Source organism: Juglans microcarpa x Juglans regia, chromosome 3D (assembly GCF_004785595.1).
Source record: "Juglans microcarpa x Juglans regia isolate MS1-56 chromosome 3D, Jm3101_v1.0, whole genome shotgun sequence".
Classification (NCBI taxonomy): domain Eukaryota; kingdom Viridiplantae; phylum Streptophyta; class Magnoliopsida; order Fagales; family Juglandaceae; genus Juglans; species Juglans microcarpa x Juglans regia.
Genome location: NC_054598.1, coordinates 1,385,357 through 1,410,157, shown reverse-complemented (window position 1 = coordinate 1,410,157; position 24,801 = coordinate 1,385,357). Strand labels below are relative to the sequence as shown.

Here is a 24,801-nt window from a genome sequence, read left to right as displayed (position 1 = left end):
ACATTTTCAAATCCTCAAACAAAAATAATTAAAAAACTATATAATAACAATATTTTAACTTTATAATATTTTTTATTCAATTTTTTCTCTTTTCCCAAAACCCCATAAAATATAAACTCAAAACCATCTTACTACTATTTACAAAATTCTCATCTCATCTGACTCTCCAAGTTTGTCTAAATTAATTACCTTACTTATGTGAATGATTTATACTATTTTTTCACAACACTTTATACAATTATGTTTTAAATCAGAGATATCTTTATAAAATAATTTATAAAAATAACACAATTTTATTAAAAGGAAAATACTTAGGCCACAAAGAGATTACACAAAAACAATCTCACAAGATGACATGTCACATCTGTTTGTAAAATTACTTTTTATGTAATTTTTTTGTAGATAGAACACTCACAATTAAAACATAATTATTGTATGTATTTATTGTATGGGTATCATTACTATATTAGTATGACAATCTAAAATATTGTACCACAAAAATTATATTAGGATGGCAAGATATTACGTGTATTCATCGAAATTGTTCCACCAATCGGCCATGGCTGGCATTGTTAGAAAATAGGTACGCAAAAGGTGTATATGTGAAGAGCTAGCAGATGACCGTATGGTGATTAACAATTTCAAACTGCTGACCTTTTAAAAAATCCGTACCATTATATTTAAAATTTTGGAAACAAAAATGAAAGCTGAACAAAAATAATACTTTAGTCGTCTTGTTCTTGATCTCTCAACCACTTTGTAGCCACCCATTTCTCACCTTTGATCACCGGACAGCTTCCATGAAGAGATGTCTGCAGACAAAAGTTAAGAGAATGAAGATGAGAGAGAGAGAGAGAGAAGAAACCACAAAAGTGAAGATACGACTCAAAGCTTTGTTTGATCGTTAATTAGAATGGGGCGAAGGAAACAAGTTCCTGGGACTTGGCTCATGTGGTAGAGGGGCAGGTCTTATGACTTGTTTGGAAATAAATCTCATCCCAAAATTTTCATTTCATTTCATATTCTTTCCAAACGTAATTCAAATACAAACATTTTCAAACTAAACATTACAAATTTACCAAACTCTCAAACAGAAAAATAAAAAAAATTCAACTTTTTCAAATCCTCAAACAAAAATAATATTATAAAACTATATTATAACAATATTTTAACTTTAAAAAATTTTTATTCAAGTTTTTTTTCTCCTTTTCCAAAATCCAAAAAATACTCAATTCAAACTATTGCACTACTATTAACAAAATATCTTACTACTACTCATAAAATTCTATCTCATCTTACTCCCCAAACAACATAAACTAAAAGCCTATTCCAGCTCCCAATGGTCATTTTTAGTTCCAAAAACTCATTACCATTCTATTCCAGCATTCGCATCCCCACACCTTTTCCTATTTGTATTCAGTATCGATGGTAGAAAGGAGCTCCCCACAACCCCCCCCCCTCCCCCTTTTTTTTTTTTTTTTTTCCCTCCCCTTCTTCTCCCCTAGGTCACTACCAGCTATCCATCTTTTACCAACCGCCAAAATAGAAAGGAAAAAAAAAAAAAAAGTAGAAAATGAATCCTACTGCAAACATAACCACACGGGTACAGCCAGAATTACAAGTGAGCTTAGAAAATAGTAAAATAGTAAGGAGCAAAGCTTGAAACTCAAATGCCAATTTCCGTTGAGACAACTGAAACAAACAGATAAGGTTCTTTGCGTTCTATAATACAGTCAAGCTTCTGCCCCCCGCAGGGGGGGGGGGGGGGGGGGGAGGGGAATGCTATAGACAACACCCCCATTCCAATCCCTCTTGTTTTTCTTAATCTATTCCAAAATGCTCATGCAGTGTCCATTATAAACAAAAACAAAACAAAAAAGATCTGATCCAAGGTTGAGAACTGTGCCACACCACCAGAGTGGGATGGCAGTGAGAAGGGGGTGCAGTATAGAGTATGACTCAACATAAAAATGCGGAGAGCTAGTGATTGCAACTTAAAGAGGGTGGAATTTAAGAGCGAGAGAGAACTTCTACAATTTCTGGAGATCCAAAAGGGAGCTTTAATACTCCTGATCATTTTTTGATAGAAACAGGAAAGACAAACGCACATGCATCGAGTACAATTTGAAGCAAAGATAGTTACCCGATCAATTGTTCCATTTGGAAACACTGAATAAAATAGAAGGCCATCCCCTTGGCGTGGCTTCACTTTTAAACCTACGCATTTTTTATAATCATAGCCTGTACCTATATTTGAGCCATTCTGCAATCAAAGGAGCAGGATGACCATATTAGAAGGGATGAATGACCTGAGAAAATATAAGATAAAACATAAGTTTTCTTATATACCTCAAAAGGAAACATGGTTTCTCCACCTTCTTCTACATTGGATAAATACAACAAGAAAGAAGCAACCTGGGAAATTGAGTTCAACTTAAATCAAGACCACAGGCAGTTCCGCAGAAGAGTATTTTAACACGTGACAAAGGTAAAATAACGAAACTAAAACAATATGCACTTTGACAAATGCTACCATTTGATCAGTTTCACATATCATTCTAGCTACTGTGTGTAAAAGCATACCAAGGAAAGATCAATATATAAGTTGCTGAAAATACAAATCCTAGCATATAATCTGTAAAAATGTACAAGGCTATAGTATAAAGAATGCACTTGAACATCAGGCAAGGAAACAAAGTCCAAAGCAAAGATGAGAAGAAATGCTTTCGCCACCAAAATACGAAACAAAAGAAGGATGACTATGAAATCTATTTTAATCAAAAATAAAAAAATCAGTCATAAACAACTAGAAACGATGGATTTTTTTTTTTTTTTCAAAATCAGAGCAAACTTTTGGGATGTCAGCTAAAAAATAATTTCTCATCAGACAGATCTACCATAAGATTCAGCTAGTAGAGACATAGTTAAAAATGATGTCAGCTATCACTGATTTATCTTTTGCACATTCCTAAAATTGATTTCCAAGGTTGCATTGATAGATTGAAAAGAAGTTACGGTCCTAAACGCAATGCATTAAGCATTTCTCCAAAAGTGATAAAATAAGATGAGAGAAAGCACAAGCACAACTGCTGGTTCTATCAATCAAAATTATCAAACATTTAGCATCTAAGTTTCATAGATTATGACATTCCATTTGGGTACAACCATAAACCATTGAATCCTACTCCAAATTGTTTACGAGGAATCTGTAATTGGATAGGTGACTGATCCAATGGGTAGAGTTAAAAAAAATGTTCTTTTTCATTCAGTTTGGTTTTCTGGTGCCAGGCTATTTATGTAGGGGCAAACCATTGAAAAATCAATTTGTAGTATGTGGTCAAGGTCCCTATGTAATCAATGAAAGGATAAAATAAATTAAAACTTTTCATTTTCTTATTTCAATCAGACAAAAAAAATAATGCCAGAAATCAGCAACCATACAAACAATAAAGCCATGATGGAGATATTTACCCTTTGACTCTGTTGTGGGCCATATTCAGCTGGGTTGAATGCATCATAGTGAGAATCATACTTCTGCCCAAGTTCATACCTCAGTACGTTGAATGCCTGAGATTTTGATGTGCACCCTTACTAACAGAAAATATTTCAATTGAACAGTAATAAAATATTTAACTCTTTTAAATTTTCAATGCTAAGGCATAGTATTAAAAAATTTTGTGAGAACTGAAATAGGCCAGAGTTGATTCTATAGATTGCAAAGGCAGAAATATAATATCAAATGAAAACTATAAAAGCACAATTCCTTTTAGGTTGAAAGTTAATTGGCTATGAGCATACACAAGTTTAGTCCTGCCAAATCTTTTACAATCTTTTCCCTCGTTGACATAGAAGGGTGAAGAAAATAGTGGAAAGCTACCACATTTTCAAGTAACGCCACATGCAAAATAGGGAGATAGTTGTAGCTTAACTTTTTTTCTCATATAAAAATTAAAAGAAATAAAAAATCAGTAAAACTGGAAGTAGAGCATCCAGACCTGTAAGGCTGTATATACAATAAAATCTTTAAGCCTCTGAATGACCACCTCAACACTTTCATAACCAGAAGAAAAGAACTGTTACTAAAAAAATGGTAATTTGACAATAAAACATACCTCACCATGGGTTCTTGGAATCATTGTAGCCCGAGCAATTTTTTGCTCAATAAGATCCATGACTCCAGTTTCGTCTTCGGATGCACTAACAAATGTTCCTGAGCTGTTGCCAGGTGGGTGAAATTTACAAAAATAAAAAAGTGAGGCTGTCGAATCATACAGAAATCTTTGATGCAAATACACAGTAAAATTTCAGGAAATTAATCGATGCAGATATAATTAATATGATACCTAGTTCTAGTAAACATATGATGCAAATGCACTTGAGATTTTGCGCAGAAGAATGTAAAAGTATAAACAAGACAGGGTAGTGAGATCTAAAAGGTGGATCCAGGCCAGTAATATGACACAAAAGGTACTAGTTTACTAGGGACTGTTATTTAAAAGCTACTATCCATATACAAATTAATCATTTTTAGAGAAACAAAAATCTAGGATACTCATTCATCTGACATGTTCCAACATATGGTTCATAAAGTAGGATCTGCTATATATTAAGGTACCTTGTCCTTGTTCCCTTTGTACTCTCAGCAGTTTCCCCCTTTCGCAAAGCCAAAAGTGATGGCTTTAGGTTTGTCTTTGCAATCTTAATTATGGTTTCACACTGTTCGGCTGTTGCAAAATTTGGGAAATACAGAGCTCGTGGTTTCCAACTTAAAACCTGCATCCAATAATAGAAAGGCCAACAATGAAATTGGGGGAAAGAAGAAGCATAGTGCAAAATCATCTAAGTGATCTCTTGGACAATGTTGCGTTACAATTTCTCATCTTCCAATGCTAACTAATTATAAGATCAAGACTCTTAGAAGCCTTTTCGAGCAAATAACTTCCCATATAATGTGTTCATCCTCAACATGACCCCATTCAGATTTCCATTTTGAGTAGTGTTCTGTTTGTATTCTGTTTAAACTTTTTTCCCTGGAATTTCTGGTTCATCTATGTAAACTTCCAATTTTAATTGGAAAATATTGGAAATCAAGTCCAAGTGCTACCCTACCACGCTTCTTTATAATTTGAGCCAAGGCCTTAGACCCATAATTGATCTATCTCTATGCTACTTAGAACGACGTTTACAAATTTGATCCAATTTAATTCGTCCCTCTACTACCTGAGCCAGGTGGCTGGAACTCTATATCTCATTCTCAACAATAGATCATAATTAAGCATTGACTAAACTTTTTTCTTCTTAATTTCCAAACATCTTTTACAGGATGGTAACTTTGTAATCACTTTCTGGAATATGGCAAGTCCCACCAAGCACTTGCTCGGTTCGGTTCAGTAGCCTCGTCTCAGAAAAGGCTACAGGCTACTGGATCGAGATTGAGTGTCCATCGACGACTGAAAATGTAATTGAATGCTTCCATAGAACAAAAAGAAAATAACAGGATATATATATATATATATATATTTATATAGGTAAAAATAACAGGATAATTCATATCAAACTAAACAATCACCCAAACAAAACTTAATCGCGAACGTCTCGCAACAGAATGAACCATTCATCCAACAACTTCTATCGTTCCACTATCGTAATCGGAATCCATCCTAGATTCAAATAAAATAATAAACAATTTAAAATTAATCTAACATTAATCGCAAGCATCAAAGTTTAATTGATCAGACGAGTCTACCTACCTGAAAAGGAATTGATTCAATAGAAGCTCCTCCGGTGTCGCCGTGTGGCATCGAACCCAGCTCCCCCTCCTGCTCAATCTCCTCGACCAATTCAAGCGTCCTCAACCTCGGTCTAACCCTAGGCGCATCCTGTCAACGCGATCCAACCCATTATCAGCACCAGAAACAACTACACAAATTTACACTACCACGCACATATGTTAGAGAGAAGAAAGACCTGAGAGAAAAGCGCGGAAACGAAGAAACCGGCGACGAAGAAAAGGAAGCATATGAGGATGACGATTGGTAACCCTAGATTTGTTTTGGATCTCTTCGCTTTACCTTTCATCTCCTTATTTCTATTCGGTCTACACCGGAAGCTGCAAGAGGAGGGAGGCTCTCTCTCTCTCTCTCTCTCTCTCTTTTCTGAGATTGACGAGGAGACTTTTCTTAGTTCCACTCTCCGCAGGTGCGTGCGTCTATGTTTTCTTTTTTCTTTTTATTTTTTTTGTCGTTGTTGTTGAAGCTGCAGTGTTAGGCAGGTTAATGTTATGTCTGTATTCGCCAGTACAAGCTCTGAATTGAGGCGTTTGGGGGGGGATGGCCGTGACGCGTCGTTGGCGGTGAGGCGTAGTTGGCGGGAGTTTTTCTTGGCTTTGACGTGAGACAGATTGACAGATTATGCTGTCGCCTGTCGCCCTCCACTCAGATTCGAGGAAGTGTGTAACAAGACCCCATTACTTGCCACCTTGATGCCCAATTACAATGCAGATATGAATATGGCACGCTTTTGGATTCATATCAATTTACCTCTACTCTAGGTTCTGTCCTCACCATTGAGTTATCATTTTTAATTTCCGCTTTAAAAATTTTGTGTCTGAATCGTATGAGATTTTAGAATACGTTTAGATGTTAAAATGAGTTGAGTTGAATTGAATTGAGTTGATAAAATATTATTAAAATATTATTTATTATTATTATTATTTTGAAATTTAAAAAAATTAAATTATTTATTATATTTTATGTTAAAATTTAAAAAAATTATAATAATAAATTAAAATGAATTAAAAGAAATTATAAATACAAACGAAGCCGAATCTTTTAATACATGAATAAAAACTTCAACTACATAAATAATTTTGTTTAAGTCATGTACGTACAACAACCCTATATGCAATCAATGAATTTGTGATGGTACTACAGAGTAAGTACTGCGAGGAAGGGGGGAAGCCTTCTCATTTAAATAAAGGCGAATTTCCATACAAATCTCTAGTACAAGACGAAGAGACTATTCATTGATGAAATATTAGTGGGAACAATTCATCTATGGAAGCATCAAGCCACCATTATAGGAGTGTAGACTAGGCCGAACATGGGCCTTAAATCATAGTACTCCTCGAGTACGACTAGGTGGGAGGGAACACTATCTCTTATTCCTTAACTAGCTCACGGGCCCCAGCCTAACCCACGTGCAACTACAGTACGCTTATTATCCTTCCGGGTCAAGGGTTATTAATACTTCAACCGAACAACGTATACTTCCCATATTTTCATCGATCAATATTTATTATTTTATATCTCATATTTTATAAAATTATATATATATATCATATATAGAGGTAAATAATAACTGATATATAGTAAAATTTTTACAATATGAGAGCTGCTCCTAGCGGTCCGACTGTTAATCCCACAAAAACAATCATCCATTCAACTTAAGACAAGTAAGAAAAAATATTGAAAGAGAAATACGCTAGATTACAGAGAATCAAGGTCGTGGTCGTATATGTTGCTAGCCCCTTTCTCATTTGCACCACCCAAAACCATTATCTTCCTCGCTGCTTCATTGGTCTTTGTGCACCGTCCAAAACAAAAATCTACACGACCTTCAACTCTCGCACGGTCACTACTCCCACACGCTTTAGAAAAAAACCCCTTACATTTCACGTCCATATCATCTCCACCACTCCACCTTGTCCCAACTCCTTTAACTTCTACTCTCAATTCTCAAACGTCTATCCCTCTCACATGCACCCAGCCAATATCTCTCTCTGTGGATCAAGACTTCTATATATTTTCCTTAACTTGGAAGCCAAACGTACTTTAATTAAAACATCATGAATTGCTCGGTAGATTGGCCCGAGCCAATAGTCTGCGTCCAATCCTTGTCCGAAAGTGAAGTACCAATGATTCCAGACCGATACATCAAGCCGCCACTTGAAATAGGGTAGCTAAACAAACTACTGCTAACGATGTTAATATCCCAATCATCGATCTTCAAGGCTTGGACGGGGATGATGATCTTTGTGCCACCATACTTGGCCAAATATCTGAGGCTTGTCGAAAGTGGGGGTTCTTCCAAATCCTCAACCATGGAGTTAATCCCCAACTACTGGACCGTGCCCGAAAGGTTTGGCACAAGTTTTTTCACTTGTTAATGGAGATAAAGCACGTTTATGCTAACTCACTAAAAACTTATGAAGGGAATGGTAGCCGACTTGGGGTGGAAAAGGGTGTCATTCTTGATTGGAGTGACTACTACTATCTGCACTACCTTTCATTATCGTTAAAGGATTGCAACAAATGGCCTGCCCCCCCGAAATGGTCTCTGGGGTACTATTCGGGGTTGTGATTCGTGGGTGGGGAGTTGGTATGTAACGACGACTCGATGAAAGGGGGTGTGAAGCACGAAGGGGGGGTATTGTTTTGAAATCGGTTTTCTGATGTTTGTTGGTTTAGGATAAATATGGTGAAAGTCATACATGCCGGACCGGTCCTAAGGAATTCCCTTACAATATATCTTCAGCCATAGAATATGAACAACAATATATTCTCTAATCACATAAGTAGAATAATATATGACTATAAAGATAAAAAGAATGTCCAAATAAAAAAAAATAAAAAAATAAAAAAAAAAGGAGAAAGAGAGATAGGGGGAGAGAATATTATAACTCGCTTTTATTCAATTTTACATGTAGTGATGTCCTAGCGAAGTTTTAGAGCCACCGATTGACATAACCCTCATGTCTCGAAGAGGAAAAAGGGTTTTGATGCTCGCTAGCTTTTGCTTTATGTATATAGACTTTATACATGAACCATCCAATCCTCATATGTACAGAATTTATTCTGGAATTAATAAACAAACCTACTTGGCATGAGCTCTATATGCACCGCTCATCAGAACTTAATATATAAGGGCCTTAAAACCTTTCAATTTTTCTCATTCAGATCTTGCATTGCATCGCACATGTACTTTTACTTCACTGCCTTATAAACACCCGTTCAAATATCACAGTCAAAGAGTTGGGCTTGATGGCGAAAACAAAGATGTTTATGCTTAGGTAATTTTACTGTGGCATATGAAATCACTATTTATTCTAATAGCTTAAGCTAATAGAAATGGATATATTTTACTATTTAATTTATATCTTAACATTTTTCTTCATTTGTAGGTCAGAGGTACTTCCTCTCAATAAGTGGATCCACAAGAAATATTTAATTAAATTAGATAGAGTGTAGATTTGGAGTTTGAACTACTAGGTCTTGTTTTCGTTAATCCTAGTGTTATCCAATCACTCTGATAGTTAAGAATTTTTCTCATTTTGTTGCATGTGTATAAGAGGAAAAAAAACATTGATATATGTTGATGATTTGAGGCCATGGTGTTTGGTGCAGGGAAGCTAAACAGGTAAACGAGAGCTTGAGCAAGCTTGCAGTTGGAGCAGGTCGTCCAAAAAAACTTGGAAATGCAGTCAGTGATGTGAAGATGGATGATTCACCGTACTGGGTTCCACATCCACGTACAGGCATATACTTTCCGAAAGGCCATGAATCGGTGATGGATGATGTTCCGGAAGGTGCGGCTTCTCTCAATCAATTTCAGACCTATTGGCTGAGGAACGCCGATGGCGTTGAAAAGCCAGATCCTAACACTCCATATGATCATGATCACTTTCTCACAAATAATTTCTAATTATATCAATATACATGTTGTGCTTAATTTGTCTCTGTAACGACAGTTTATAATTAAGTACGTAGAAAATTTATAGGAAAGGGTTTGTGAATAATGGTGATTGACTAATGTACTGAGAAATAATGTACTTCTCCTCCTCTCCTACTGATCACCAGAGATTTGAGGAATTTAATCCATGATATTGGATATTCGAATTTATGGTTTTAATCAGTAATTTTTCTGCACGTATATATCGAGCTTAGTAGTTGTCAAGGTTTTCTCGAACTTCTTATTACTTACAAGCAATAAGCATGAGGAATGTCATGTGAACTAATGACCAAATTCTGGAAACATATATTAAATAATATTGTTCAACTAATATTGATCATAACTTTAATTAATGGTCGAAATCAGCCTTAAAAACTTTGAAGTTTTGTCAATATTTAATCTATCCAGGGTCACCCAATGCGTGAGATTTGAGTTTCCAACCTTTGATTACTCTACGCTTGTTTTTTTATCAGGTTCCACTCAATTTTTGGACTTGCGGGTTCCTGCGACCAAAGTGTGCAAGTAAAAACAAAAGACACGGTCCAAATGGAGCACGAGTTATATATTAATGTTTGGTCATAATATATATGTTTGTAACTACTCTAAATGTTTATGTGTGTGTGTGTCTTTCTCTCTCTCTATATGTGTGTGTGTGTGTATATATATATATGGGAAGGGATAAAATCTATCATGCCTAAAGTGATTTTACTAGACCCAACTCAAGATGAGAGGTCTCATCGGGAAGGAAGAAAGAGAGAGGGAAGGAGGGGAGAAAAGGCTGAGGAAGGGCAGGCTATCAAGAGAAAAATTAGATATATGACATAAAGGAGAGGGGATAAGACATAAAGGAACAAGGGGCAGAAGATAAAAGTGAGGGAAGGAAACCAGACTACTTCAGGGATTTTTTTCTAGACTTCTCTTGAGGGGCTTCAAAGAGACGACTTCTTGGACTTCCACTTTGGCTTCTTCAACCTCATTACAGGAGTTACAGCGGCGATATCTCCACCAAAATATAGATTTTCGATATCCATTCTACAGTGGCGACTAGAGACTGTAAAATAAACATATTGTAGTAGATTCTCCCCTCAAACAACCCGTAGACATATGCATTATGTCAAATCACATAAATTTGTGTCTCACTCTCTTTACTTTTCCTGTGTTTGTTTCATGTTCACTGGCATGGATGTACTCACAGATACCATACGACCGCACCGGACCACTACCAGGGGCTCTACACCACACCGATCGAGGCCCAAATCTCCATAGCAAACCCCTGTGAGCCCTTGCTCCTACTAGCAATCACCGTTAGGACACCAGCATTTTCTGTTGGCACGAGAGTGGTCCTCGACCACCAAGGCAGACCCGCGGCAGCTCACAGCCCTGTGTCCAATACACCAAAATCTAAAGGCTAGCTCACAGCTAATTGCCATGAGCCCCCAGCTCCCACTAGCAGTCACCACTTGGACCACCAACGTACTCTGTCGGCTGAAGGGTGGACCCCAGCTACCTTGACGAATAATCGGTGGACCATAGTCTTGCATCCAATTTACGGCGACCCACGGTTAACTGCCATGAGCCCCATGTCCCCACCAACAATTTCTTTTAGGACCGTCGATGATCTCTATCACCGGCAAGGTACTCCTCTGCCACAAAAAGCGTCGATGAAGAGTCTCCCCATTGGTCACACCCCTACGGCCAGGTTGGCAGCCTTCAAACATCTCAACTACTCAAATTGACTCCCCTCCCCCGGCGACGAGTCCCTTCCTCAGCCGCTAGTCTCCATGACCCCCCATTGGGTTTCTCGGCCAGCTCTATCACGGCCTCTAGTGAAGGACTCCCCTCCCTCAACTCGGCCCTAAACCACGAGAGAACCTTTCCCTCGGCCAACTCATCCCAGCTATGCACATCTCGACCAGCGCCTTCCTGCCATGCATCTCGGTTGATACCATGCACCTCGCCCACTAGAGTTTCTCTCTCGCCCATGCATCTTGCCCACTGCATCCTGCCATGCACCGGCGGGAAACCATGTGCTCCTCGACCAAACAACATGGTCCCCATGTAACCTCCCCAACAACTCGCATTAAGCACTTGCTCTACCTAAGCACACTAGGACGTAAACCCATGCAACCAAATCTCCTCGACCACGACCATACCGCCACTAAGATGGACAACTTTCCCACCTAGAGGCTCCTTGGCCATGTATTTCTCGCCTAAAAGCTGCACGACCTGACAGTTAAGCTCCTTGGGCAACAACGTTGCCCGCCTTAATTGCTCAAACATGAAATCCCTCACCACAGCTGCTCAAACAACATAGGTCCTCCAACGCAAACAACTTTTCCTCGCCACAGGACTTCCTCTTCACCAAGCAAACCGCCACCATCTCGACTGTGTGCAAGTGGGCAGCCAACGACGTGCTCGGCCAACCCAGCATGACCTCACCACTACTTGGACCCATGCACCATGATGCTTGCCACCTCCTCCCAACCATAGTGCAGCACATGGCCCCAGTGAATCTCCTTTAGTTAAAAAAGAAAAGGAAAAAAAGAAAAAGAAAAAAGGAGGATGATAAAGGATAAAGAAAAAAAAAACAAGAAAGAAAAGAAACAACAATTAGGAGAGGGCAATTTTGGTCAAGAAGAATTGGCTATAAAGGCTAAAACACACCAGTTTGTATCCCTCAAAACTCGTGTGCATTTTATTTTTACTAACATAATTTATTCTTGTAACGCGAAATACCAGATACGCCGCCACACTGGAACACCGTTTGGACGTCTCGATATATCTCCATCGAAATAAATTGATTGGCACTCACATGGACACAAACAAGCACCTCTCTTACTTACTTGCTCTATGAGGGTCAACATGCTGGTCAACTTGCCCCGCCTCGGTAGCCTGACCTCTATCACGGTAAGGTGCGAGTCCAGCTTCAATCTGCCACGACACTTACATTCCCTGTGGCATCAAAAAGCGGGTGCAGGTTCATTCTCAAACTGCTCATCTTACCTTCCTGTGAGACACAAAGGGGCTGGCTTGGCCTCTAGGCAGCTCGATCTCTCTCACAGCGAAGTGTGGGTCCGGCCTATTGGTTGCCCAATGACTTACCCCGACTTTAGTCATGACGAAGTGTAGGACCAACTCCAGCCTGTCCCGACACTTACTTTCCTGAGACGTCAACAAGCAGGTGTGGGTTCAGTCTCAAACTACCCGTCTTACCTCCTCGTAAGGCTCAAAGAGGCGAGTTTAGTCTCCAAGTGGCTCGACCTCTCTCACAGTGGAGTGCGGGTCCAACCAATCGGTTGCCTGACGACTTACCCTAATCTCCGTCGTGGCAAAGTACGGGTCCAGCTTCTTAGCTACCCATCTTACCTCCCCCGTGGGGCTTAAATAAACAAGTTTAGTCTCCAGATGCTTGGCCTCTCTCACTGCAGAGTGCGGGTCCAGCCCTTGACTGCCTGACAACTTACCTTCCCTGTAAGAGTCAACAGGTATGTCCAACCCTCATGGCGGCTAGACCTCCATCACGGCAAAGTGCGGGACTAGCTCCAACCTGCACCGACACTTACCTTCATTGTGGCGTCAATAGGTGAGTGCGAGTTCAGTCCCAAACTACCCGGCTTACTTCCCTGTGAGGACCAAAGAGGTGAGTTTAGCCTCAAGCAACTTGACCTCTCTCAAGGAGGAGTGTTGGTTCAGCCTCTCGACAGCTCAAAGACTTACCCCGACCTCCGTCATGATGAGGTGCAGGACCAGCTCCAGTCTGCCACCACATTTACCTTCCATGTGGTGTCAACAAGCGGGTGTGAGTTTAGTCTCAAACTGCTTGTCATACCTCCCCGTGAGACACAAAGGGCGAGCTTAGCCTCCGGGTGGCTCAATCTCTCTCATGGAGGAGTGCGGGTCCAGCCTATTAGCTACCCAACTGACCTCTGTCACAGTGAAATGCAGGTCCAGCTTCAAAACTGCATAACAATTTACCTCCCCGTGAGGATCAAAGAGGCAAGTCTACTCTAGGCCCCTAAGGCTGCTTGACCTCTCTCATGGAGGAGTGCGGTCCAGTCATCCAACTGCTTGACAATTTCTCCTGGGACACCATCCCCTGCAACGGAACACCAAACCGATAACATCTCAAATCCTCACCACACTCCAGCTCCACCAAACGAGACGCCAAATGAGTAACGTCTCAGGCCTTTGCCACACTCAATCTCGTGATTGGAGATTGTTTATACTGATCTGCTTACAGCACTGTCAAGCCTATTTACCTTCCCATGAGACTTAAAAAGGCGGGTTTGGTCTCTAAGTTGTCCGACCTCCCTCACAGTGGAGTGCGGGTTCAGTCTGTCGACTACTTGAAGTTACTCCAGGGACTGCATCTCCTCTAGAAAAAGCCGAGCCTTAAACCTTCACCTTACTCCAAGACAATGATTCATGTTTGCGAATCTCACGCTCATGATTGAGGGTTATTGACACTAACTGGTTTGACTTTTACAACATTATCAAGCACCTCTTATTTACCTTCCCGTGAGACTCAAAGAGGTGAGTTTGGTCTCCAGGCTGTCCGAACTCTCTCATGGTAGAGTACGGGTTTAATCATTCAACTGCTCGACGTTAATCTAGGGACCGCATCTCCTCTAGCAAACGTCGAGCCTCAAACCTTCGCCACACTTCAAGACGACGATTCAGGTTCGCGAATTTCACGCTCATGATTGAAGGTTATTTACACTAACTGGTTTGACTTTTACAGCATTATCAAGCACCTCTTATTTACCTCCCTGTGAGACTCAAAGAGGTGAGTTTGGTCTCCAGGCTGTCCGAACTCTCTCATGGCAGAGTGCGGGTTTAGTCATCTGACTGCCTAACATTACTCCTGAGTCGGCATCTCCTTCAGCAAACGTCGAGTGTTTAGACTTGTGCCACAACCGCCTCGCTCGGGTTATCTTCGAGAACGAGTCAATAAGCAGGAAAGGTTAGGGATTGCCTGACCCCCAAGTGCCCCATCAACGGGCAAGACGCTTGATTGCCTGACCTTCACGCTTTAAGATGAGCTTCGTGCTCACACCTAACGCCGTCGAGCCTATCTCTCACTTAGCCTCCCATTTATCTCGTGAAGATGAGCTTCGCGCTCACACCTAACGCAGTCGAGCCTATCTCTCGCTTATCTGGTTAAGACGAGCTTGGCACTCACATCTAATGCAGTCGAGCTTATCTCCCACTTAGCCTCTGGCTCATCTAGCCAAGACGAGCTCTGTGCTCGTACCTAATGTGGTCGAGCTAGTCTCCCGCTCATCTCTCGAATATGAGCTCCTCACTCACACCTAACGCGGTCGAGCTTATCTTTCGCTTAGCCTCCCACTTATCTCGCAAAGATGAGATCTGACTCGCATTTAATGCAGTTGAGCCCATCTCCTGCTTAGCCTCGCGCTCGAAAATCTTCATCACTTAACGCAAGCGAAACAGATAACTAGGGACCTGCTCTCAGAATTTATTTCTCTACGGGTTTTGGCGGGTTATTTTAATTGCATATTTTATCTTTAAAGATTCTCAAGGTCTTCTTTTTTGGAGCAAATTGCCTTTAAGAATCACATGCAACTGAAAGGGATAAAATCTACCAAGTCCAAAGTGGTTTTCTAGGCTCAGCTCATGGTGCGAGGTCTTATTAGGAAGGAAGGAAGGAAGAGAGAGGGAATGAAGGGACAAAAGGCAGAGAAAGTACAGGATTTCAAGAGAAAAATGAGAGACGTGACATAAAAGAGAGGGGATGAGACATAAAGGAACAAGGGATAGAAGATAACAGGGAGGGAACTAGACGACTTCAGGGATTTTTTACCAGACTTTTCTTGAGGTGCTTCAAGGAGACGACTTTTTGGACTTCTACTTTGGCTTGTTCAACCTCACAACATGATTTTCAACGGCAGTATCTCCACTAGAAGATGGATTTTTTATATCTATAGCACAGTAAGGACGAGAGGTTATGAGAGACTATAAAATTAATAAATTATAATAGATTCTTCCCCTCAAACGATCTGTAGATGTAAGTATTATGTCGAATCACGTAAATATATGTGTCTCTTTTTATTTTTTTATATTTATTTCTTATTCATTATTGTAAATGTATACACCAACACCATACAATCACACCAAACCTCTGTCAAGAGCTATTCACCACACCAATCATGACTCTTATTGCTATAACGAATGGAAAACGTCTATTTATTCCCTCTCGAACTGTTACGTCCGTTTGGCGTTAACATATATATTCACACAATTAATTTAGACTGGCAGTGGCAGCTGAGTGAGCATGGGGAAGGTCAAAGCATAATAAGTGGTAAACCCATAATGACAACACGATGTATCCTGCCCCCAAACCCATGCAAACCTTTATAATAATGCACTTTCACTTTTTAAAGTGCACGCTGCCTGTTGCCAATGGCACTACCTACAGGGTAGCTATCCAGGTAGCCATTTCAACAGAGCTATCACTTCCATCCCAGCCATAAGTAAACTTGCTATTATTCTGCTACAATTTATAATATCTTTATTAATCATCTTTGGCATACAACATATTATATGATTTTAAATAATCTACTAATGAAAATAGTTTGTATAATCTTAAAGTATACAATATATTTATTTTGAAAAAAATTAATAAATTTAGAATTTACATAAAAAACCTTATTTATTAATAGTAAGTTCCACTTTTTTTAATGAGAATGTGCATACCTGCATACTAAAGATTGTATCTAGCATTGAATTTAGCTCGTGTCCAATTAAAACTTTACTTGATACATCCTGCTTGAAAATTGAAAAATGAGTGGATAAAATAACTTTAAGTGAAAAATAAATTAGCTTTTCCATTAATCTTTCAATTTTGTCCATTTACTTTTGAACCGGGTTTATCCATTGAGATTAACAAGATACAAGCCAAATGCTCTAGCATTATTCATACACAAATTAAATCACCTAATATTTATATATAATAACATAAAAAATATTATCCATACTTATAATTTAACACATATAGGACATTTAGATAATGAGATAAGATGATATTATTTAAAATTATTTATAAATAATAATAAGATTATTAATTAAAATTAGATGAGATAAGATGAGATATTTATACTTATCCGATATTGTCTATTGAGATGGTAAAGATTTCAAAATTAAAAATTTAAATAAAAAAGATTGATAAAATAGAATAGATATTTAATACGCATTGTTTGTAAATAAATATTATATATAACTGCTGAATAATCTTATATTTCAAAAAAAAATATTAAATAATAAGATAGGAATAATATTAAATAATTAATTAAAAATAATATGTGCTATTTTAGTAAACCGTTATAATTAGGGCTGGGCTCCGACTCCGACGGAGTCGGAGTGCTCATTTCCGACCTCCGACTCCAACAAGAGTCGGAGCCAAATTGGAGCTCCGACTCCGACTCCGAATTGGAGTCGGAGTCCGACTCCGATCGGAGGTCGGAGCTCCAACATAAGATCGGAGCTCAATGTGCGCTCGATGTGGCGCTTGAGCAGAACTCTTTCAGAGAGTTTTGCTCGACTTTCGCTCGACATGTCGCTCAAGCAGAACTCTTCCAGTGAGGTTCGCTCGATTTCTGCTCGACATGTCGCTTGAGCCAATATTCAATACAACGTGTGCTCGACTTGCGCTCGACACCTCGCTCGAGCGTAAGTGTACAGTAAAAAAAATTTCAGAGTCAGAATCGGAGCTTCTTGGAGCTTCGACTCCGACTCCGAATAGATATTCTGAGCTACTCCGAATTTTGATTCCGAATTCCAATGACGTCAGGGTCGGAATCGGAGTAAAAGTCAGACGGAGTTCAAATTTTCAGAATTTTACACGCCCTTAGTTATAATGACGACTTCCAAATTCCAATACAGTACGAACTCCACAATCTAACGCCTCCCATTTCAAATATTTTATCCGACAATTTTTTTGTTTTTCTTTTTTCTCAACCTCCATCAAAATTCGTTTTCTTGACGAATCTTCAAACTTCCCTCACAGACTCGCAGTGCGTTTCTTCGAAGCTCTCAGACTTCAACTTCGCTCGCAAATTCTCCTCTGAGTTCTTTCTCCCGCGTTTCTCCCAATCTTTCAGTAACTTTCCTATCTTCCTCCATTACTATTTATTCTATAAAGAGCTTAAACTTCCCTTTTGCTTCTTGATAAATCGGGTCGTAGAGGTGAGAGAGTCGGGTTAGTGCATGACGAGCGCATCGGAGCTATTCTACTCCCGGAGGTCTCGCCTGGGTCGGAGCGACCAGGATCTAGGGTTCGATCGAATTTCTCCCTACAACCGCCGCCATCATAGCGATCTTCACAGCCATCAGCCCTATCACCATCATCGCCGTGATTTGGACGGCTGCAATCCTCCCCGGCGATCCCCGCATGTGTCGCATCACACGGTAGATATCTACTACTTTTTTTTTCTGTAAATCTCTCCTTGGTTCGTCAGGAAATAGAGGATCCCAAGAGAAAGAAAGAACACATAGTCTAAGTTCTCCCTCTTTATCTTTTCTTTCCTTTTTTGAACTTGATTTGAAATCGAATGTCAATTTAATAAATTAGGCTCGGGCTCGGTGGTCCGGTGGAGATTGTTGGTTTGAACAAATGAAATTTGTCTCGATTTTGGTAGAATCTGATATATGGGCACACACACAAACACACACATGTATATAAAAATAATATGCAAACCTATACATGTGTTTGTGTATATGTATATGAGACCTTGCCTCTTATTGTTTTGGTTTTTAAGAATGTTGATTTAACCCATATAATTGAATCAGGCTTAGTGAAGTGGAGGATGCAACTCCATTTTCTCTCTGTATTCCAAATCTTGTAAAGTTAGCGGTGAAATCTCGGCTATAAAAAGTTAATTTGAAAGTGTGTAGTCATTTGGTGGTGTCTGGAGATTCAGAGTTAAATATCCCCTCATTTTTTTGTTTTGTTCCCTTGCTAAGGAGCGTGCATCAGTTCGATCTGGTCCGAGTCAGTTTGTTGCAAGCAACAATTCTAACACAGAAAATTTAAGCAGCAGGAGTAGGCCGAGGTTAACTGAGAATGACAGGCTTCCTGGGGCTGTGCTGCTTGCAAGGGCAAGGCTTCTGCAGAGGTTGAGAGGGGAGCCTCTTTCTGGAAACAGGTCTGTGCTTACTGCTATGTGTGTGTTTGTAATTTTCTGTGGCTTTGGAGATCCAATTGAATTTCATTTCATAAAAAGGAACATTAAGGGGTGCAACTATTGGATGTGTGCAAGAGAGACCCCCAAAAATAAAGCTAGCATGTAAAACTCATATGATCAAAGAATTCCAACAAATTGATTCCAATTTTCCCCATTGATGTTGCAATTGATTTGTAGAACCAATTTATGACATACATTTAATTTAGCCATGGTATTTATATACCCGTTTGTCATTGTATATCTGCACAGTACAGTGATCGGAAGCCATCAATGCTACTGACTGTGAAAACACGGACGTTCTGGTTTCGAGTAGCCAGTAGCATTCATGAAGGTTGGACGGCATGCTCAGTACAGAGTAGCATTGATTGGCAGTAGCATTGATGCCTAGTTTTATGCTGGCTATCAATCTAGTACAATCCTTATTTCTCTGGGTTTGGGACACTAAGCACATGCATAGGTGGAGCTGTAAATTATTGTGAATATTTCTTTAAAATTAGTATCGTATGCATTTAAAATTGCTGGATTCTATGCTTATGTTCATTAAGCACGCAAAGTTATACAATACTAAAGCTTTAATACTCAAAATAGCAAAAACTCCATTCAATTTTTCTATGAACTCATCGAACTAATCTCGATTGATGTCTCTTTCAATCATTCATTGTGTTTTGTAGTTCGATTTAATTTTATTTTTATTTCCTTTCTGTCCATGATTTTTCTAAGTCTCTTGAGCTCCCAAAGTCTTGATTGAATTGTTTTAATATGGAAAAAGTCATTTGCTGCTGCTTCTGCCACTTTTCATATGCTGCAGCCTGCAGATGTTACTATGTTCTAAGCTACTTATTCATCAACAAAATGTTCTAAGCTCCGTCTTTTGGTATATTTGAATTGAAATATCTTAATCTGACATTAACCATGCTGGATTAATGTAGTTTCCTGATTTGTTTGGCTTTATATTTAGGGAAAGCGACAGACCTCCGTCTTACATTAACCGTACTGAAATAATGTTTGAAGATGATATAAGTGGGCTGGTTGATGTTGGTAACATGGGGAATCGAACGTCAACAGGTCAGTCAGTTGGAAGCTCAACCATTACCGACTTGAGCTCCCGAATTGAGAGGCTGCAATTATTGCAAGAACCAAAGAAGAAGCCGCCTGGTCTCACTCAGGAGGCTCTTGACTGTTTGCGCGTGGAGGTTTATAGCAGCACAGTTGAGGGGGTGGTGTCAAGAGGTTCACAGGATTGTAGTATATGTCTGGAGACTTTCTCAGAGGGAGACGAGCTTATACACTTGCCCTGTGGGCATAAATTCCACTCTGCATGCTTGGATCCCTGGGTTCGAACCTGTGGGGACTGTCCGTATTGCCGTCGAGATATAGTCATAACTAGTCATAGAGAGATAAAAAGGACGTAAACTTTACAAGTACCTTTTTATAGCCTGAATTTCTTATACTGTTGAAAGTTCTGGGTCTCTACTATTTTATATAGTTGCCTTAAAAAATTGTAGATATGTAATCCTTGTATCTATTGTTTTGTTGCACACCTGTAAAGTCTTGAACGCATGTTTTAGATCCCTACTCTTAAGTGAGAAATTTGTTTCATTCCCTTGAACGTGAATTTTAAATCCATGTTTTATGTTTCCTCTTAAGCTTTATAGAAGGTTTTACCGAGTTAATTCTCTGTAGATACGGGAATGTTGCACTGAAACTTTGGATTCTTTTTTCCCTCTATCTGAAAATATGTTATATTATTATTTTTTCTTAAAAATATTATCTGCTGTGAGAATCAATCTTTTTTCCTTTTTTATTTTTAATTGTCGACACTGAATCGTAGTTTTTCTCAAGTAGATGATATAACCTCATCCATGACGGGTCCAGTTAACCAAGACATCAATCCAGCGGGTCAACAATTGTGTTAAATTTGTGTAGCTTTCAATGGGCCTCACGGGTTTTTGTGCAATGTTTCAAGATTGTCTGCTGCCGAAGAGATCATTCATTGGGTGGAATAGTCCTCTAATATTTTTTCGTCATTTCCCCCATATTTTGTTAGTTATTGGTCCTCATTTTTGCCTTCCCCCCCCCCCCCCCCCCCCCCCCCCCCCCCCCCCCCCCCCCCCCCCCCCCCCCCCCCCCCGCATCATTTTATATTCATGATTAATAATAAACATGCCACACCGCCACAGTAATCAGTATTCAACTTTTAATTGGGTATTTTTCCGAAAGTGAGTACGCTCGAGCTGCATGAACCTCTTTTTCTTGTCTATTTTTGGTAAGTAATTCTACATATAAATCTATTTATTTCATATTGGGGTAAGTGATTATGAATGTGATGGATGAATAAAGACAACATGAGGTGCACTGCACACCATATTAAGTTGGCAAAAATGGGATTTGATAGAACAGACTGCCAGTAAGTTATATTCACTTCCTATGGGCTATGGCTATTGAATATACAATAAATAAATAAACAACCTGAAAATCTTGTTGCCATGTCCTCATCTACAAAAAAATAAAAATAAAGAAATAAATAAGAGGTTGGAAAAGAAGTTTGGAAAAACCATCCTATACGTTTTCTATGCAAGAGAGAAAAAAATAACGCGTACAGTATAAAAGCGTCAAGCGTTTATTCAAACAGTCAGCTTCCTTCATTCCTCGAGTCTTGACGCGGTAATTCACCCACCACTTTCCTTTGTCCCTATCTCTCACTCTCTGCCTCTTATTATCACAGACCCGACTAAACCAGAGCACACGCAGGAGCTTGTTCTTCTGGGGGAAAAAACAGATTCATACAGGGAACGAGGATGATGCTGCGGTCGTGTTACAGCCCACTGGAGCGCTGCTTTTTTGGGCGTCTAGGCTGTGGCTGTGGTGGCGGCAGGGGCGATGGACTTCTCTGGCACACGGACCTCAAGCCTCATGCGTCTGGGGATTACTCCATCGCGGTGGTCCAGGCCAATTCCAGCCTCGAAGACCAGAGCCAGGTCTTCAGCTCGCCCTCCGCCACTTACGTCGGCGTCTACGATGGCCATGGTGGGCCAGAGGCTTCCAGATTCGTCAACAAGCGCCTATTTCCTTATTTGCACAGTATATTATCCTCGCCAAAGCCTCATATCTATGTTTGTGTTTTCTACAAAAGGAGAAACCTATGTCTGCGACTCTGCGGAACGCTTTGTTTGTGAAGGTTTCGTTTGTTCTGTACGGGGGAGGGAAAGGAAAGGACTTGAATTTTTTTTCTCTCTTTTTTTTTTGTCCTCCGATGATATGGTTGGTCAGGACCCAAAAAAAGTAGAGGGGGTTCGTGCTTATCTGAATGAGTTGCAGATAGTTTTTAATGGTTGAGTTGGGTTTTTTTCGTTTGATTCATTGAACTATGGGAAGTCTCTGTTTAGTGAACATGGGCTCTGTTTGGTTGTTGTAAAATTTTTTTAAAGTTTAATGAAGTTTAATATTGTTTTTTAATTGTAGAATTCGCTACTGAACAAGGTGGATTATCCGTGGATGTGATAAAGAAGGCATTTCATGTCACCGAGGAGGAGTTTTTGCATTTAGTAAAGCGAGCATTGCCTGCACGGCCACAAATTGCTTCAGTCGGGTCATGCTGTCTTGTTGGTGCTATTTCAAATGATGAATTGTACGTCGCAAATCTTGGTGACTCGAGAGCAGTTCTTGGCCGAAGAGTTCTGGAGAGTGCAAAAAACTTGGTTGTGGCGGAACGGTTGTCAGATGATCATAATGTTGCAGTTGAGAAGGTGAGGAAGGAGCTGAAAGCACTTCATCCCGATGATTCGCACATTGTGGTGTATTGCCGTGGAGTTTGGAGGATTAAGGGAATAATTCAGGTATGGTGGTTACCTGTGAGGCTGTGATACCTTCGTTCTGTTTCTTGGCAGTATTTTACCTGTATTTAAAATGTAATTAGGAAAATTTTTTAACTTAAGCGATATAATTGTTATAGTATTGAGTCAAATTTGAATTTGCTCGAGTTCAGAAGATAGAGAATATGATTTCAGTATTGTCTTCTAGTTTTCTTCGAATACTCATTCATTCATGCATAGAGAGAGAGAGAGAGAGAGAGAGAGAGAGTCCCTGTGTAGATGTTTGCAAATGCAGATTACGCTGGAAAAACTTAATTTTGTTTAATTTTCTTCTATAAGTGGAAGTAGATGCTGCGGATGTTCATTTGCCGCACGTCCGTATTCTTACAGGATAGATTTTTTGTATCATAAGCTGTACTAAGAGGGCCTATATCTTTCATCCTCTTTGAGAAATCCTATGCTCTGCTTCCAATCCAGCATCTCATGAAGTTAAAAGCAGTTTGACTTCCATGCACGAGATGTACATGAAGACCCCTTGTAACATAGTCCTAAGGTCTAAGGGAATTTATCTCGATTTCTTCCTATTCAGTGCAACTTAATATTTTCTCTTTTTTTTCGTAGGGCTTGAGTGAATTATGTACTACTTTGGTTTTTTTTTTTTTTAATGCCCAAATATCAGTTAGCTTATCCATAACCTTGAATAATGTGATTGTGGAAGGAAATTGTCAGTAATTTTTTTTTTTTTCGTTCTTATCTTCAGGTGTCAAGATCTATTGGCGATGTCTACCTGAAAAGGCCCGAGTTTAACAGAGACCCAATATTCCAGCAATTTGGAAACCCCGTTCCTTTGAAGCGACCAGTAATGACAGCAGAACCCTCTATCCTTTTTAGAAAGCTTAAGCCACAGGACTTATTCCTGATATTTGCATCAGATGGTCTCTGGGAACAGTTAAGTGATGAAGCAGCAGTAGACATTGTGTTAAAAAATCCAAGAGCTGTGAGTGCCCATCATTCACTTCTTTTTTAATATGTAGTTCTTTTTTCCAACTGTTATCGACAGCACTTTTCTTGGTTCAGAAATTCTATTGCTATGTGCTTCGCAGAATCCTGCCATACTTATTATGTGTTTTGATGGAATCGCTTTGAAATTTTCTGGTGAAAATTGTTCAATTAGAATCTTTGTGGCATATGTGCATAATGATAATTTCACGTGAGATGTTGGGTTTTGACTACTTGTGACACAGTCCATTCATTGGTTTAATACATGCAGGGAATTGCAAAGACACTGGTCAGAGCTGCCATTCAAGAGGCTGCAAAGAAGAAAGAGATGAGATATGGTGACATAAAGAAAATTGAAAAGGGAGTAAGGCGTCATTTCCATGATGATATTACTGTGATCGTCATTTATCTTGACCACCAAAAAGGTTCCTCGAATGGAAGATTTAACCACAATACGTTTTCCTGCACCAATGCACCAGTTGACATCTTCTCCCTGAATGCAGATGAGGCTGAAGATGATCTTCTTCACCCAGTTTTCTAGAGAAACAAAACCTTTTGAAGATTTACTGACTCCTGGTTTTTCCGAGGACTATATCATGCGTTCTTTTATTTGTTTGTTCTTTTTTTTTTTTTTTTTTTTTGCTGGAAAGAAGGTTTGAATATAGAAAGGTACAGTCCTACTGATAATCGAGTTTGATGGATGCTGATGGGATCAAGCTGCCATAGGTTATTCAACTGAAGTTCTAGCTGCATTAGTCGCTCGGTTGTTGATTTTGCCTCGTTTGAGTTGATGATAGTAAATCCAAGAGGAAAGAAGAGTATCACGAGAACACCAGTTTTTGTAACTTTTTTTCAAACATATTTTTACAAATAACAAAGCTTCTGCTCTGTTGAGTGCTTATCAGACAAATGGTAATGCGCAGCTAATAAACAACGGCATAAGGCCGCGGCAACATTGTTTGATCGAACCGATCAAACCAGTTTGTGTGTTTTGGAATATAATATAAATAATTAATTTTTTTTATCGGTTTAAATTTTTAGAATAAGTGATTATTTTT

General features: G+C 39.4%; 4 protein-coding genes and 1 pseudogene across 5 annotated transcripts; 4 read left to right on the top strand and 1 right to left on the bottom strand.

The window, feature by feature from the left end:
• Positions 1–629: 629 nt before the first annotated feature.
• Positions 630–6,149, bottom strand: LOC121254552 (probable prolyl 4-hydroxylase 9). The gene is made up of 8 exons (XM_041154639.1): positions 5,968–6,149; positions 5,751–5,879; positions 4,616–4,773; positions 4,113–4,215; positions 3,472–3,567; positions 2,350–2,415; positions 2,144–2,263; positions 630–812 (listed from the first exon to the last, which is right to left on the bottom strand). Exons 1-8 carry the CDS (start codon positions 6,076–6,078, stop codon positions 726–728), a joined length of 870 nt encoding a protein of 289 aa, XP_041010573.1. The 5' UTR covers positions 6,079–6,149; the 3' UTR covers positions 630–725.
• Positions 6,150–7,530: 1,381 nt separating this feature from the next.
• On the top strand, positions 7,531–8,457 carry LOC121254556 (annotated as a pseudogene).
• A 234-nt stretch (positions 8,458–8,691) lies between these two features.
• Positions 8,692–9,932, top strand: LOC121254560. The gene is made up of 2 exons (XM_041154651.1): positions 8,692–9,070; positions 9,405–9,932. The coding sequence occupies exons 1-2, from the start codon at positions 9,042–9,044 to the stop codon at positions 9,700–9,702; spliced, it is 327 nt and encodes a 108-aa protein (XP_041010585.1). The 5' UTR covers positions 8,692–9,041; the 3' UTR covers positions 9,703–9,932.
• A 7,697-nt stretch (positions 9,933–17,629) lies between these two features.
• LOC121254553 (probable E3 ubiquitin-protein ligase RHY1A) lies at positions 17,630–20,571 on the top strand. Of its 2 annotated transcripts, none has more exons than XM_041154640.1 (3): positions 17,630–18,156; positions 18,712–18,893; positions 19,891–20,571. In XM_041154640.1, exons 1-3 carry the CDS (start codon positions 17,956–17,958, stop codon positions 20,342–20,344), a joined length of 837 nt encoding a protein of 278 aa, XP_041010574.1. In that variant the 5' UTR covers positions 17,630–17,955; the 3' UTR covers positions 20,345–20,571. The 2 variants fall into 2 exon arrangements, with proteins under 2 accessions (XP_041010574.1, XP_041010575.1); XM_041154641.1 differs by having other exon boundaries at positions 17,664–18,156; positions 18,715–18,893.
• A 929-nt stretch (positions 20,572–21,500) lies between these two features.
• LOC121254551 (probable protein phosphatase 2C 63) lies at positions 21,501–24,653 on the top strand. Its single transcript, XM_041154638.1, has 4 exons — positions 21,501–22,013; positions 22,395–22,768; positions 23,505–23,741; positions 24,015–24,653. The coding sequence occupies exons 1-4, from the start codon at positions 21,731–21,733 to the stop codon at positions 24,282–24,284; spliced, it is 1,164 nt and encodes a 387-aa protein (XP_041010572.1). The 5' UTR covers positions 21,501–21,730; the 3' UTR covers positions 24,285–24,653.
• The last annotated feature ends 148 nt before the right edge of the window (positions 24,654–24,801 follow it).